This window comes from Triturus cristatus, chromosome 8, assembly GCF_964204655.1.
Source record: "Triturus cristatus chromosome 8, aTriCri1.1, whole genome shotgun sequence".
Taxonomy (NCBI): domain Eukaryota; kingdom Metazoa; phylum Chordata; class Amphibia; order Caudata; family Salamandridae; genus Triturus; species Triturus cristatus.
In genome coordinates this window covers 1,608,070,271-1,608,084,878 of record NC_140591.1, presented here as the reverse complement: position 1 = coordinate 1,608,084,878, position 14,608 = coordinate 1,608,070,271, and the positions used below count along the sequence as shown (strand labels likewise).

At 39.3% G+C, this 14,608-nt stretch overlaps 1 protein-coding gene across 1 annotated transcript in view; it reads right to left on the bottom strand.

The window, feature by feature from the left end:
- Positions 1 to 2,612: 2,612 nt before the first annotated feature.
- The window catches only part of SMPD1 (sphingomyelin phosphodiesterase 1), a 106,026-nt gene continuing 94,030 nt past the window's right edge, over positions 2,613 to 14,608 (bottom strand). Inside the window, exon 6 of the mRNA XM_085623524.1 lies at positions 2,613 to 4,087. Coding sequence (XP_085479650.1) covers positions 3,678 to 4,087 — 410 coding nt within the window. The 3' untranslated portion in view covers positions 2,613 to 3,677. The remainder of the gene's footprint in view (positions 4,088 to 14,608) is intronic.

The following is a 14,608-nucleotide window of genomic DNA, read 5'->3' as shown; positions in this document are numbered from 1 at the left end:
TGCAGACTTGGTTGCATGTCCAGTACTGGCTCAAGGAGACAGAGATCTCAAGTTAGTGGCAACAGGCTGCTTCCTACTGATTGGAGCACAGCAAACTAACTATGCCCAACATCAGGCCACTTTTAGTGGAGACCGCGCTTCATGGAATACTACCTGGTAGGGTCAGCGGGGTCGCCACTCTATAGATGTTCTCCAAATGCCTGAGGCACACCATACGAGATCTTCAGAGACCTTCCCAAATGAATTGCTTCCAGATGAGACACCTACCTGAACATTCCATTCTGTGATGAGACTAATTTCAAGATTGTGAAGAAGCCTTCTGGGAGAAATGTCACTCAGACAACATCATTGGCCTGTTATATCAAACAAGCAATTTGGAGTGTGACCACCAACACTTTTGGGTTTTTTTAATCCTGAAGATGGCATAAATTAAACAATGTATATACATTAACAGAAGAGATTTGCAACAAGAACATTAACAAAAGATTTAAATAAATCAAAAAATGTTTTGCACGCAGGTCAAATGAAATTATATTTCATTAGAATCTCTGTAGTTATTATTAATTCATCTTTATGATACAAAGCATGAGAGACCATGGTTCTGAACCATCATTTAGTTAAATACTGAAGGCCTTTCACTTCTTTTAGTTCACGCTCTAATAGTGTAGTTCTGAATTTGGTATTGCGAATCAATAGAGAGTGGAGTCAAGTGGCAGAGTGCAGCGCGAACTGCCGTTCTCGCTGATCATCCTGTCGCTCGAGTAGAAATTCTCGCAAGATGCAGTTTGCACTCGCTAACTTACTGTCGGCAAGCGCGAGTGAGGAAAAATACTCCGCTGCACTATGCGGAGCAGAGTTTTCTGCACTCTGTGAGCTCCTCGGAGCACAAGTGCAGGAAGCTCCGCAAACTCCACTAACGGAGCGGAGTTCCCCGCCCAGGCCTAAACAGAATGGAGATGGGCTTTGAAGGGCATGCCGTTTTGCCTCATGGGCTTGTCCATGGACAGTGTGTGCTATGAATTCGGACATCCCATTTATTCACATCTTCAGCAACAGTGAGCGATAAAACAGACTGTTGCTGGAGATGTGATGCTTTGACATGGACTTAGGTTGGACTTTTCAAGACACCGTTGGTTTTGTGCACATTGGAAACGCCTACCGTTCATGGGTGCCTGACTCCAGCACCTCTAATGAAAGTACTGTGTGGAACAGTCAGCAGTAAAGGAAGGGGATGGGGGAATCACTGAACAGATCTCAGGTAGACAGAGAAGATCACAAATGTGGAAACACCCGGGGGGAATGGTGGGATTATGACATGGAAATAAGGTGTGAAATGGGCGTGTGAGATAGGTCTTACCTTGCTATGGGCATGATGCATTAAAGGGTTTTACCCATTCTGTGTCTACGAGATCTGTGTCTCGAGGTCAGTGAAGCTATAGGCAGTTTGATGTAGTAGCAATCTTTCACGTAATGCACTGATCTTTGGTCGCCAACCAGCAAAGCCTACATCCAACTCATGAGTAGCAATAACTCTTGTGCTCAGCTCAAGAATACCAACAACATGTGTGCATTCTGCTCTTGACTACTGAAGACTTCTGTGTGCAACTACAGAGTACCAACAACTCGTGTATTCTGCTGATGAACTCCAAGGACATTCGGGTCCAGCTCCTAACTATGAACAATGCACGTGCCCAGCTCACGAGTAACAAAAAGAAGCATGTCCAGCTCATGGGCACCAAAAATGTCCTGGTCCTGCGTAACCATGCCTTTGTGAGCAGTGTTTCTACTATACATTGAAAATAAATACAAATTCCTAGACTCTCCTGTGATGTCATCATTAAACATACATCAGTAAATAAGAGGTAACTTAAATCACAAAGGACACCACTTATTTTCTCAAGGAAGCACACAACAGTGTCAACTACTCAAAGATTGTGTCCAAGGTCCTTGTGGAGCTAGCTTTGCACAAGTGCTGCTCTAGTGAACACTTGGGAGCGAGTAACAGCTGTAGAGCAAAATTCTTGAGTATGTTCAAGTCCAACTGTGCACTCTTGAGATGCAGCCTTGTGAGGCCGTCAAAAATGATACTGACCAATACAATGCAGAATCGACTTTCTGGTTAGCCATTCGCTTTATTTCTGAAATCTTCTGCTCACTGGTAATACGCGTGTGTGTGTACCATCGACAAACCAATGAATGGAGTTAAACATTGTGAGCTTGGTGTAGCGGGAAGTATTTTGCATACTTGGTTGCATGTCCAGTACTGGCTCAATGAGACAGAGATCTCAAGTTAGTGGCAACAGGCTGCTTCCTACTGATTGGCGCACAGCAAACTTCACTATGCACCAACATCAGGCCACTTTGTGGAGACCGCGCTTCATGGAATACTACCTGGTAGGGTCAGCGGGGTCGCCACTCTATAGATGTTCTCCAAATGCCTGAGGCACACAATACGAGATCTTCAGAGACCTCCCTAAATGAATTGCTTCCAGATGAGACACCTACCTGAACATTCCATTCTGTGATGAGACTAATTTCAAGATTGTGAAGAAGTCTTGTGGAAGAAAAGGCACTCAGACAAACATCATTGCCCTGTTATATCAAACAAGCAATTTGGACTGTGACCACCAACACTTTGGTTTTTTTTTAATCCTGAAGATGGCATAAATTAAACAATGTATATACATTAACAGAAGGAATTTGCAACAAGAACATTAACAAAATAATTAAATAAATCAAAACATTTTTTGCACGCAGGTCAAATGAAATTATATTTCATTAGAATCTCTGTAATTATTATTAATTAATCTTTATGATACAAAGCATAATGAGATACCATGGTTCTGAACCATCATTTAGATAAATACTGAAGGCCTTTTACTTCTTCTAGTTCACGCTCTAAGAGAGTGAATTTGGGATTACGAATCAATAGAAAGTGGAGTCAAGGACTCTATTCGATGGCAAAATGGCTAAGAAGCCACCAGGCTGTAGAATTGTTTGACACGTAAAGAAATACTGGAGTGGGCATTAGCCACCGCCGTTGACTACAGACGGGAAGGGTTGGAAAGCATGGTTTATGGCAAGGAGTAGTGACTCAAGGGTAGAGAAGGAGTAGGGTGAGACCTCTGTAGGGTGATTGTCTTTCTCACAGATCATAGGTTATTTCATTTTACCACTTCCTGTTTGAGATTCCCCAAGGTGATGTCCCATCATAGGCCATACGCCACTTTGTGCACGCGCTCAGCTTGTTGACGCTTCAGCTGTACCAGTCGGGGAAGCAGCAGCCACAGGGTGAGGGACCGCTACAGAAATCATTGCGTGCTGGGAGTGCCCGGTGCTGCAAAGAGCAAATGATGTGTAACATTCTCCTTCAGAGACTGCAAGCACGCTTCACCCAAAGAAGGTTCCGTATTGGTGCACACGGTAGAAGGTGAACATGGATCCGAGGTCTGATTCAGTGAGCAGATGAGAACTGATAGGGAAAGACAGAGGAAGGAATGCTTCAGAATATCTGCAAATTCTCCTGGGGACGATCTACAGCAGTCAATAGGGTCTTCCCTGAACAGTCACACAGTGTGTTCGGCTCGGACCATGATGAAGCGGACCATGGCGTGGACTGGCCAGTGGTGATCTACCATGTTAGTAACAGGGAGCTCAATCTCTGCTTGCTGCAAAGCTCAGCAGTATTTCTTCGGCTTCCAGGTGCTCTGGCTCAGCTGAAATCTCATTCGCTTCTCCAGCTTCCTGCAGAGTTCATCGTCATGGGACCGCCCAGTTCTCAGCCTGCAGAGTGTGGATGTTTTGCAGGCCTGCTCGCACACCTCCTGGACGTGCCCCTTATGGTGGAGGTACCAAAACTTCTGGAAAAGGGCCTCGTCCCGGAGGAAGCTTTGCAGGAGGTTGTCCCAGTCGGCTGGGAAGGAGTTGTTCAAGCCGAAGGCTGCCCGCGCACTGTACAGGATCTTCCACTGTGGGGCCGTCGCACCGTCTGCATTCGCTTCCGTTAGGTTCAGGATGTGGGTCTCGTGGTCTAGCACCATGTGGGAACTTGTGGAATAGTTTCCGTCAATCTCGTAGATGCGGTAACCTGGAAGAAGGAGCAGGCGAGAATGTGTTACTCCAGTCATTACCATTACAAAGGCCATTTTAAACATATTAAAAAGAATAGCAGTAATAAAAACTACACTTAAGTCTAAAGCCATTTCACACCCAGTTCCTTTACTTAGGTGGACTTTACTGACGGTTAACGCTCATTCCTGCATAGTCACTTGACTCCATGCCAGTTTAGAAGAGTGACTGAAATTGCAGATTGCCGACCATCTCATGGAGACACTTGGCAATAGTCTTTCAAACTTCCCAGGCAAAGAAATAAGTCGTCAGCTTTTATCCAGATAGAAAGAGAGAGAGAAAGAGAGAAAGAAAGAGAGAAAGAAAGAGAGAAAGAAAGAAATAAAGAGAGAATAAAAGAGAGAAAGAAAGAGAAAAAGAAAGAAAAAGAGAGAGAGAAAGACTATATATATATATTATCTACTGGCGGTCGCCAGTAGATAGTTATAGTTAGGACCCTCTTACCATAGGAAATCCGCAACATTCTATTTTGAATAACTTTGGCGCCGGTCGACGAATCCTCGCGAGATTTTCAAAATAGGTGGGGCGTTGAGCTCCGCTCCTACCCTGAAAGTCTCGGGGGGATTCGTCAAGCGGGGGCTGAGATGAAAGGGGGGTCCCAAAACGCGTTTTTCCCATGCATTTTTCCATAGGACCTTTAGACAGAGCTACAGCCCGAACGGCTGAACAGAATTTTAAGAAATTTGGCATAGAGGTAGTCCTCAGGTCAAGGAAGTGCCTTTTGTAGGTTTGGTGTAAATCTGTTCAGTAGATTCTGAGAAAATAGCCTTTAAATCAATATATACATCTGAGCCAGCTTACCGTACGCGTACGGTGACGTGCGCGAGCGCGATTCTGATTGGCTCTTACATCTTAGTAAACATTCGAATCGGTCGAAACCAGGAAGCGGCGGCCGCCATTTTGTGTGTTTCACTCAGGAAAAAAAGGGTGATAACTTGAAAAGGGGGCAAGGAATAGAGTTACAGACCCCATAACATTTAAAAGGGGGTCAAAGAACAACAGAAAAGTAAAAAAAAAACATTTATTAATTTTAAAAAAAATCGCGGGGTACGCGTACGGTAAGCTCAACGTACGCGTACGGTAAAAAAAAAAGAAAAAAAGAAATGAAATGCAGATTTAAGTGTTTAGATATTAGGGGGCTCTAAAAAGAGCCGTTGTGTTTATGAAGTGATTTTTTATTGGTACCTACAAGTAAGTACCGATGCAGAGTCTAAGGTTCAAGAGGAAGACTCTGTTCCCTTCATCATTGAAGTGCACACCATCTCCTCTATAAATGTCTTGCATGTCGTAACGCAAGTTTTTGTGGTAAATGGAACCCATACCATAGTCTCGGAGGAAAGCAGAAACAGATTTGTTGACGTGCTTTCTTGCTTTGTCAATCTGTGGACAGAAATGATTGGACCAGTTCCATTTTTGCCTTTGGCATATGTTAGAAAACACAAAGGCAGTTTTAGGGAAAAGTGAAAACAGTTGTGGAAAGGTCTCCTTCATAAGCATTTCCAGAGCTACCCCAGTCAAAGTGCCTAGGTCATTGCCACCACAGTGCACTATTATGAGGTCAGGGTGTTGGATTTGCATGAAGGATTTCACCAATGGCATCAATTGGTGCCACTTTAACCCTCTCTGACCAATCCATTTAATGTCTACATTTGGCAAAGCAAGGTCTCTCACCATACCTGTTTTCTCTGCATACTTTTCACTCCAGAAGACATAGCTGTGCCCTACAATCCACACTGTGAACATCTTCAAAGGAGAACTGGATGCACTCAGGAGGTGTAATTCAGTAGAATGGTAAAAAGAAATGAAAGACAGTTTGGAAATGGAGGCATACATATTTTTTTTTTTAAACTGATTGGCTGTTTCATACCATTCTAGAATAAAAACTAGGCTGTATGTGTAAATTTATAGAAGCATGTTTTGTATTGGTACAGAAAAATGTGTTACCAAAGAACAGTACTATGGATTTGCTGTTAGGTTTGAAAAGTCAAGCACTCCTGCTCTTTGGAAATGAAACATTGTTTGGTGAACTTCTGACCTAACTCTGCACAGCAGTGTTTCAAGAGCTGTTGCTATGGTAGCAGGCAGAAGTCAAGTTGGGGGAAGGGTACTAGGCAGAAGTCAAGTTGGGGGAAGGGTACTTTTGGAAAAGGGTTGGTTTTCAACCAATAGAAATGTGTGATTACATTTGAAAAAAAGGGGGAAGCACTGAGATTTGAAACTTACATGTATATGTGTGGAAAAAGAGAGGGAAAGTTTGCCATTATCTGGTTCTGCTGAGAGGAGAGAGGTGTACAGAACAGAGATCCTGGCTCTGATAATCTGCTGTTTGAGTGCCACATTTCTTTCACAACTAACTAATTTTAAAGGTGAGTTTAGAGTTTGAGAGGGGATGTATATGGTAAATTAAGAAATTAATAATAGAAATGGAATTTGTTTTGTTGAAGTTGTGTTTATCATTTTCTGTTTTGGGAGAAATTTAAATGTGAGGAACATGTAAAATAATATGGACTATGTTTTCACGATAAATTAAGGTGTACTGGTATAAATAAGGAATACTTTAAGGGTTTGAGGTTGCACTCAGTAATGCAAATACATTCAGCATCAGTAAGGCTGGTTGCCCTTGCTGGAGTGTAGTCAGTCACCCAGGCTACACATGTTGTTGGTCTCAGAAAGCTGTTTGGTATTGCTCTGGTGATTTTACATTTGCATTAGATGGAAAGGGGGAGGTATTTTTTTCTGCAGAAGCAGACTCTTAGCACACAGCCAGCTGCATATCCTGTGGAATCATGCATAGTATTCACAACCGAGTGGGGTTTGAGGTTTCAGTCAGTAATGCAAATACATTCAGCATCACTAAGGCTGGTTGCCCTTGCTGGAGTGTAGTCAGTCACCCAGGTTACACATGTTGCTGGTCTGAAAATGTTGTTTGGACATGTTGTTTTTTAAGAATCTGAAAAGTGGATTCATAATGTGTCAGACTGTAAAAGTACTTATCACTTGCCAAAAAAAAGAGTAGTAAGTGTGCTTTGAAATTGGCAAAGAAATTTCGTTTTTTGACTAATATGAAAACATGACTCTGTGTGCAAATAGGAATTACAGGCAGAGATTTATTGCGTATTGCTCTGGTGATTTTACATTTGCATTAGATGTAAAGGGGGAGCATTTTTTTTATGCAGAAGCAGACTCTTAGCACACACCCAGCTGCTTATCCTGTGGAATCATGCACAGTATTCACAACCGAGTGGGGTTTGAGGTTGCACTTAGTAATGCAAATACATTCAGCATCACTAAGGCTGGTTGCCCTTGCTGGAGTGTAGTCAGTTACCCAGGTTACACATGTTGCTGGTCTGAAAAAGCAGTTTGGACATGTGCTTTTTTAAGAATCTGAAAAGTGGATTTAAAATGTGTCAGACTGTAAAAGTACTTATCACTTGACAAAAAAAAGAGTAGTAAGTGTGGTTTCAAATTGGCAAAGAAATTACGTTTTCAGACTAATATGAAAACATGACTCTGTGTGCAAAGAGGAATTACAGGCAGAGATTTATTGCGTTATGGTCTGGTAATTTTACAGTTGCATTAGTAGGAAAGGGGGAGCTATTTTTTTATGCAGAAGCAGACTTTTAGCACACACCCAGCTGCTTATCCTGTGGAATTATGCACAGTATTCATAACTGAGTGGGGTTTGAGGTTGCACTTAATAATGCAAATAAAAACATGTAAAATAATATGGACTATGTTTTCACCATAAATTAAGGTGTAGTGGTATAAATGAGGAATACTTTTAGGGTTTGAGGTTGCAGTCAGTAATGCAAATACATTTAGCATCAGTAAGGCTGGTTGCCCTTGCTGGAGTGTAGTGAGTCACCCAGGTTACACATGTTGCTGGTCTCAGAAAGCTGTTTGGTATTGCTCTGGTGATTTTACATTTGCATTAGATGGAAAGGGGGAGCTATTTTTTTATGCAGAAGCAGACTCTTAGCATACACCCAGCTGCTTATCCTGTGGAATCATGCACAGTATTCACAACCGAGTGGGGTTTGAGGTTGCACTTAGTAATGCAAATACATTTAGCATCACTAAGGCTGGTTGCCCTTGCTGGAGTGTAGTCAGTCACCCAGGTTACACATGGTGCTGGTCTCAAAAAGCAGTTTGGACATGTGCTTTTATCAGAATCTGAAAAGTGGATTCAAAATGTGTCAGACTGTAAAAGTACTTATTACTTGCCAAAAAAGTAGTAGAATGTGTGCTTTCCAATTGGCAAAGAAATTTCGTTTTTTGCCTAATTTCAAAGCATGACTCTGTGTGCACACAGGAATTGTTTTTAGATATTTAATTTGTGAATGTGTTATTGTGATTTTCACTTCTAGGAAAGGGGTACTTAGTAATTTAAGATTTGAAAAGATCATAAAAAATGTAGTAATATATTTAAATATAAAAAAGGAATTTTTTTTTAGTTTTTTTCAGGTATTGCTGAAGAGCAGTGAACAAAATTTAAGATGCCTACAAAATCCAGAGTAACGAAAAACCACAAAAAAAACTATATTTGAAGACAACTGGAGGACCTAAGTTAGTTGGAGATGCTCATGTTGGGAAAAAGAGAAAGTCTTCTGGTAAGCAGACAAAAGATTTTTTAAAGAACATCTTCAAAAAAAGGAAAAATGTACAAAATGTCTGTACTGGAAAGAATGTTTTCAATAGAAAAGAACAGGAAAAAATTGAGAATTTAGTTAATGCAAATATACCTTCTGCAATAAAAAAGATTAACTTAAACAGAAAAACAGCGTTTAAAGAGATACGTAGAAAAATGTTTCAGAGAAGAGTTATGTCCAATTTGATAAAGGATGTGAAGAAATATAAGAAAAAGGCAAAATATTACAAGAGAAAAAAAGAAATTGAAGCCATTGCAGCAAAGGCATTAGAATTAAAAAGGAAACTATTCATTTTAATTTTGAATAGGATGCGTACATTAGATAAAATGGTTAATGTACTGAAATCACAAAGCAAAAGGAAAAGAGTAGTGAAAAGATCAAACTTTTGTAAAGTGTTTTTAGGAAAATGGATGCATAGTTTAAGTAGTGAACCTTTTTTTAATGAAGAGAGTTATTTTCAAAGTAATAGTTTGCTGCATGCAGTTGACACCAGAGGTCGTGCTTATGAAGTAAAAAATGGTTGCATAATGGAGAAGGAGATAATGGTTCCAAGAGTTGAGGTACAAGTGATGGCGGATGAGGCTATGGGGAGACGTCCTAAAGCCCCAGTGTACACTTGGAATTGTAGTAGTATTTGCACTGTGCGTCAGGAATCTATTGATAAATTTCGTGAGTTTCTAAGAGAATATAGTAAAAAAAGTGTAAAACAGAAGATTAAGGTGCTTCAAAGTCTAGATCCATGCAGAGTGAGAGAGAATACTGGTTTGCAGGGTCATTCTCTGGCTTGTCTATCTAGAAAAGTGTGTAATAGTGTTTTCCATCATTTTAGGATGCTGGCTGTTCATCATACTGAAATGAGAAAGTTTGTGAGATGGTTGTATTTTGCTAAAAGTCCAGCAATAAAGTTAGATGAATTGAATAGGGCTCTGTTCCGTGGATCGGTATCAGATGTAGAGAAGGTTGTTGATGAAATTCAGTTTTGTTACTTTGGTCCTGAACAAGACAGTGCAGAAAAGGACACAGTAAATGAGGAAGAAGTGGAAGAGAATGTAGAACCCTCTGTAAGTAAAACATTTAATGATCACATAACAAAATTTGCAATAATCTCTAATGAAAGACCAAATATAACTTGTATTTGTTGCCGCAGAACTCATTATAGAAAACAAACCAGGAATGTTGATCTCTACAGAAAGAGTGAAAATGAAGATAATTATAAGTGGAAGGATTTTGCCACATATATATTTCTTGAAAATTGTTTTGAATTGGGTGAAGATCAGCGTATTTGTAAATACTGTTACAACAAGTTAGAGGAAAATAGAATGCCAACCAGAGCTGTACATAATAATTTAGAATTGGATGCTATTCCTGCCGAACTTTCTGAATTAAATACATATGAGTCTATACTTATTCAATGTGTTCATCCGTTCCAGACCATAGTACGTATGGAGCCCAAAACTGGTAAATTACCTCCTTCAGATTTACTGAGAGGTTTAAAAGGTAGAGTGGTGTATTTGCCCTTGGATTTGAAAAAAAAATATGGAAACTATTGATGCAGATACTTTGGAAACTGAACCATTAGTTATTCTGGTTAATGGTGTACCTACAAAGAATAAGAAGATTTGGCAGGAGCTGGTAGATGTACGGAAAGTACAAAGAGCAAATTTGTATTTGAAAAGGAATAACAAATGGTATGAATCAATTTATATAGAAGAAGAAGAAGATTTACAAGAAGACACAGAAACACCAACTGGACAAATTGAAAAAGTGGACAAGTCAAAGGAAGAAGAAATTTATGAACATTTTAGCATACATCCTCTACATTCAAAAGAAGTTTTGGGAGACAATATTGATCTGTTTCAGATGAAGAAAGCAAAAGGAACTCCCGTGAGTGTATGGGAGGAGAGCTTGGAAACTCGATGTTTTCCCCAGCTGTTTCCTAAAGGAAAAGGAGGACGATACGATGAACGTCCAGAACAGATTCCAGCTTCTGAGTATCGGACTACAAGACTATATGCAGAAGATCCCAGATTTCGACAAAGTATTCCTTATTTGTTCCATCTTTTATTTGAAAGCGACTTGTCTGCACTATCTTATGCAGTAAATCACATTTTAAAAAGTGGAGTACATTTACAAAATGTGTCTGCTAAGGATTTTATGGAGAAAGTGCAGCACCGAGATGATCATTTGGAAACACAACTGATCAATCTGATGGCTTGTCAGCGTGGGACAAATGAATATTGGTACCGACGCCATGGTGAATTAAAATGCATGTTACGGAATTTAGGAACACCAACATGGTTCCTTACCCTAAGCTGTGCTGAGTACGCTTGGGATGATTTACTGGATTTTCTACGAGAGGCAAATTCAAACATTAAAAACATTGAATACAAGACAGCAGGAGAACTGTGCTCATTGGATCCGGTTAATGTTTGCAGATATTTCAATCATAGATTTGAGGCTATGATGTCCTTCATCTGCAATAAAAAAAATCCACCCCTTGGAGAAGTAGTGGATTTCTTTTGGAGAAAAGAGTACCAGGCAAGAGGTGCTCCTCATATTCATATGCTGTTGTGGATCAAGGATGCCCCAAAGTTTGGAACAGATACTGATGAAGCAGTGTTATCTTACATTGAAGAATATGCAACATGTGCTATACCAAAAAGCACAGAAGAGAAAAAGTTAAAGGAGCAAGTTTTACGTTTCCAAAGTCATCGGTGTGGAAAATACTGTCGACGGAAATACAAGAGCAAAGATAAATACTACACTAAATGTCGATTTGGATTTCCTAGACCTGTTATTTCAAATGGAAGAGTAAACAGTTTTATGTCATCTGTGAGACATACTATCACAAGAAAATCACCTAAGAATACCTACAACCTTAAAAGAAAAGAAGAATCAAAACATATAAATGACTACAACCCAGTCATTTTATCCATGTGGAATGCTAACATGGATATACAGTATGTAGCTGACAATTCCATTGCTGTTGCTCGATATGTAACGTCTTACATTACTAAATCTGAAAAAACTGAATTGAAAGAAATGTGGGAAGAGATTTCTCACGAGAAAACTGTCAGTAAGAAGCTGTACAGTTTCAGTTTGAAGATGTTATCGCATCGAGAAATTGGATCCTACGAATGTTCAGATAGGTTATCTTCTGCAAGTCTCTACTCGAAATCAAGAAGAATAATTTGGGCAAGTTTAGGCCTTGCAGCAATGAGAAATCGAGTACTGAAATCTGTTGGAGAAATTGAATATTTGACCGAGAATGACCCAGAAAGTACAGATATTTTGAAATCAAACATGTTGGACACATATTATCCAAAAATAAGTCATCATCTGGAGAACATGTGTCTCTATGAAGTGCTGCAGAACTACATTTATTCACGGAAAGCCGCAGAAGACATCAACAATGGAAAATATAAAGTCATTGGTGAGGAAGGATGTTTGGTGAAGCAAACAAAAGGAAGTTTGATAAATCACAGGAAGCTGAGTTGCGACACTACTGACAAAAAGGAATTTTACTACTTGGCTCTTTTACAGCTGTTTAAACCATGGCGTACAGAGGATGAACTACTGGGAGAATTTCAAAGCTATGAAGAATCTTTTAATGCTTGCAAAGACAGCATACAATGCAGTACATTCTCAACTTATCTGCAAATGTTAAATGAAGAAATTGAACAGGAAACTACAATTGCAGCTGAAGTAGCTAGAGACAGTTCTCAAGACAGCCAAAGTTCAGGAACACTCAGTCAAGATCCCCTAGGACAACCAATCGTTGAAAATGAAGCATCAATAGCCATGAATGAAGTGGAAACGGCTATGAATCAAGCTCAAGAAGAATTTATAGACTTACAAAATTTGGAAAGACAACTGAATGAAGAGCAGCAACAAATTTATGAAGAGATCAGAAGCAAAATTGATCACGGATTTCTACATGAAAAAAAAGAGTGCTCATGCACATCATTTCATCCAATCAGGATGTATGTAAGCGGACAAGCTGGAACTGGAAAAAGTTTCTTAATAAAAGTCATCAGAAGCTACCTACAGCAAAAAACGGATTCTACTTTGTCTTGTGTGGTTACTGCTCCAACTGGGTTAGCAGCATATAACATAAAAGGAATCACCTTACATCGTTTGCTAATGTTACCAGTGGAGCATTAGAACAAAATACAATACAACAAACTAACTGGAGAAGCATGCTTGGAAGTTTCAAGAGTATTGAAGAAGATGCAAGTTCTCATTATTGATGAGGTGATCATGGTATCAAACTTAATGCTTGCCTTTGTGCATTTAAGAATGCAGCAAATTCTAAGGATAGACTATGACGTGTCATTTGGTGGAAAACATGTCATAGTTTTTGGGGATCTTCTACAACTTACTCCAGTTAAAGGACAACCAGTGTTTAATACTGTGACACATGAAGACACAAAGAAGTCATTGGGAAGCATCGGTATTGCAAATATTTGGTCCTTCTTTGAGTACAAGGAACTTACTACTAATATGAGGCAAGCAAACGATGAAGAATATGGAAGTATTCTGAAAGATATCAGAATTGGACTACTCACAGAAGTTGGCAAAAAAGCATTACAGAGTCGGCTGCTACATAATTTATTTCCAAAGGAAGAAATAGTTGCAGAGAAGATATACAAGAACATTGCAGAAAAGAAAAGTGTCATCTGCTTAATGCCAACTCTACGTGAATGCTCAATATTCAATGAGGAGCTTTTAAAATTGGAAAAGGAAGATATTAGGAAATTGGAAGCAGTGGACAAAATTGAGGATGGAAGAATTACTATCACATTAACAGGCACACTGAAAAATAAATTGGATTCACTAGAGAAGAACATTTCCAAAACAGCTGGATTAGAAAAAAATCTATATGTTTGCATGAACTGTAGAGTATTTTTAAGGAGAAATTTGGATGTTGAAAAAGGTTTAGTTAATGGAGCTATGGGAAGAGTTGTGGGTTTTATTAATTATCAGAAAAAAGATGGAATTGAATGTTTAAAAATAAAATTTGATCAGATAGAAGAAGTTAAAGACATTTGTCGTTGTTCAGTTCGTTTCATGCTTGTGAAAGACTTATATGTACGTAGGAAGCAGTTTCCGTTTTCTCTAGCATATGCTGTAACTATTCACAAGTCTCAAGGATTGACTGTAGATTGTGCTTTTGTGAACATTGGTTCAACTGTGTTCAAAGAAGGTATGGCTTATGTAGCTTTGTCACAAGTGAAAACATTATCTGGTTTATTCATGATAGACTTTGATGACTCAAAAGTTAGTGCTGATACAAATTGTGAAAGGAGTATAATAGATTAAGAAGAACCTATGCTCCTCATTTAGGTCAGTATCCTGTGTTGGAGAAACGTGTAGTTTCTCGTAAAAGGAGAAATGAGAATATCTGTAATGAAGATGTAGAGAGGAGGAAAAAAAGAGGAGTGATGTAATTGCAAGCAAAAAGAAAAGGGAAAATGTTCAAGAGGTTGTAGGTTGTCATTTTGAAAAATAGCTCTGGTGTCAACTGCTACGCTAATGTAGTGCTGAATGTTGCATTTTATCTGGAAAGTGTGCAAGAGCAGATAATAGTAAATCAGAGAAAAAGATTCTGTTCTGAGTTGAGTCTCCTTTTTCAAAAGCTGAGTAATGATAAAACTCAAATAGAAAGTGCTACTGAAATTAGAAAACTTTTAGATGTATGTTCAGGACGAACACAGTTTTCTCAAAATGTACAGCAAGACGCACAGGAATTCTTGATGTGTTTTCTTCAGGTACTGGAAGAAGAAGGGGTTCCCATTGAAAATATGTTTGGTGTCTCTTATAAATGGGAA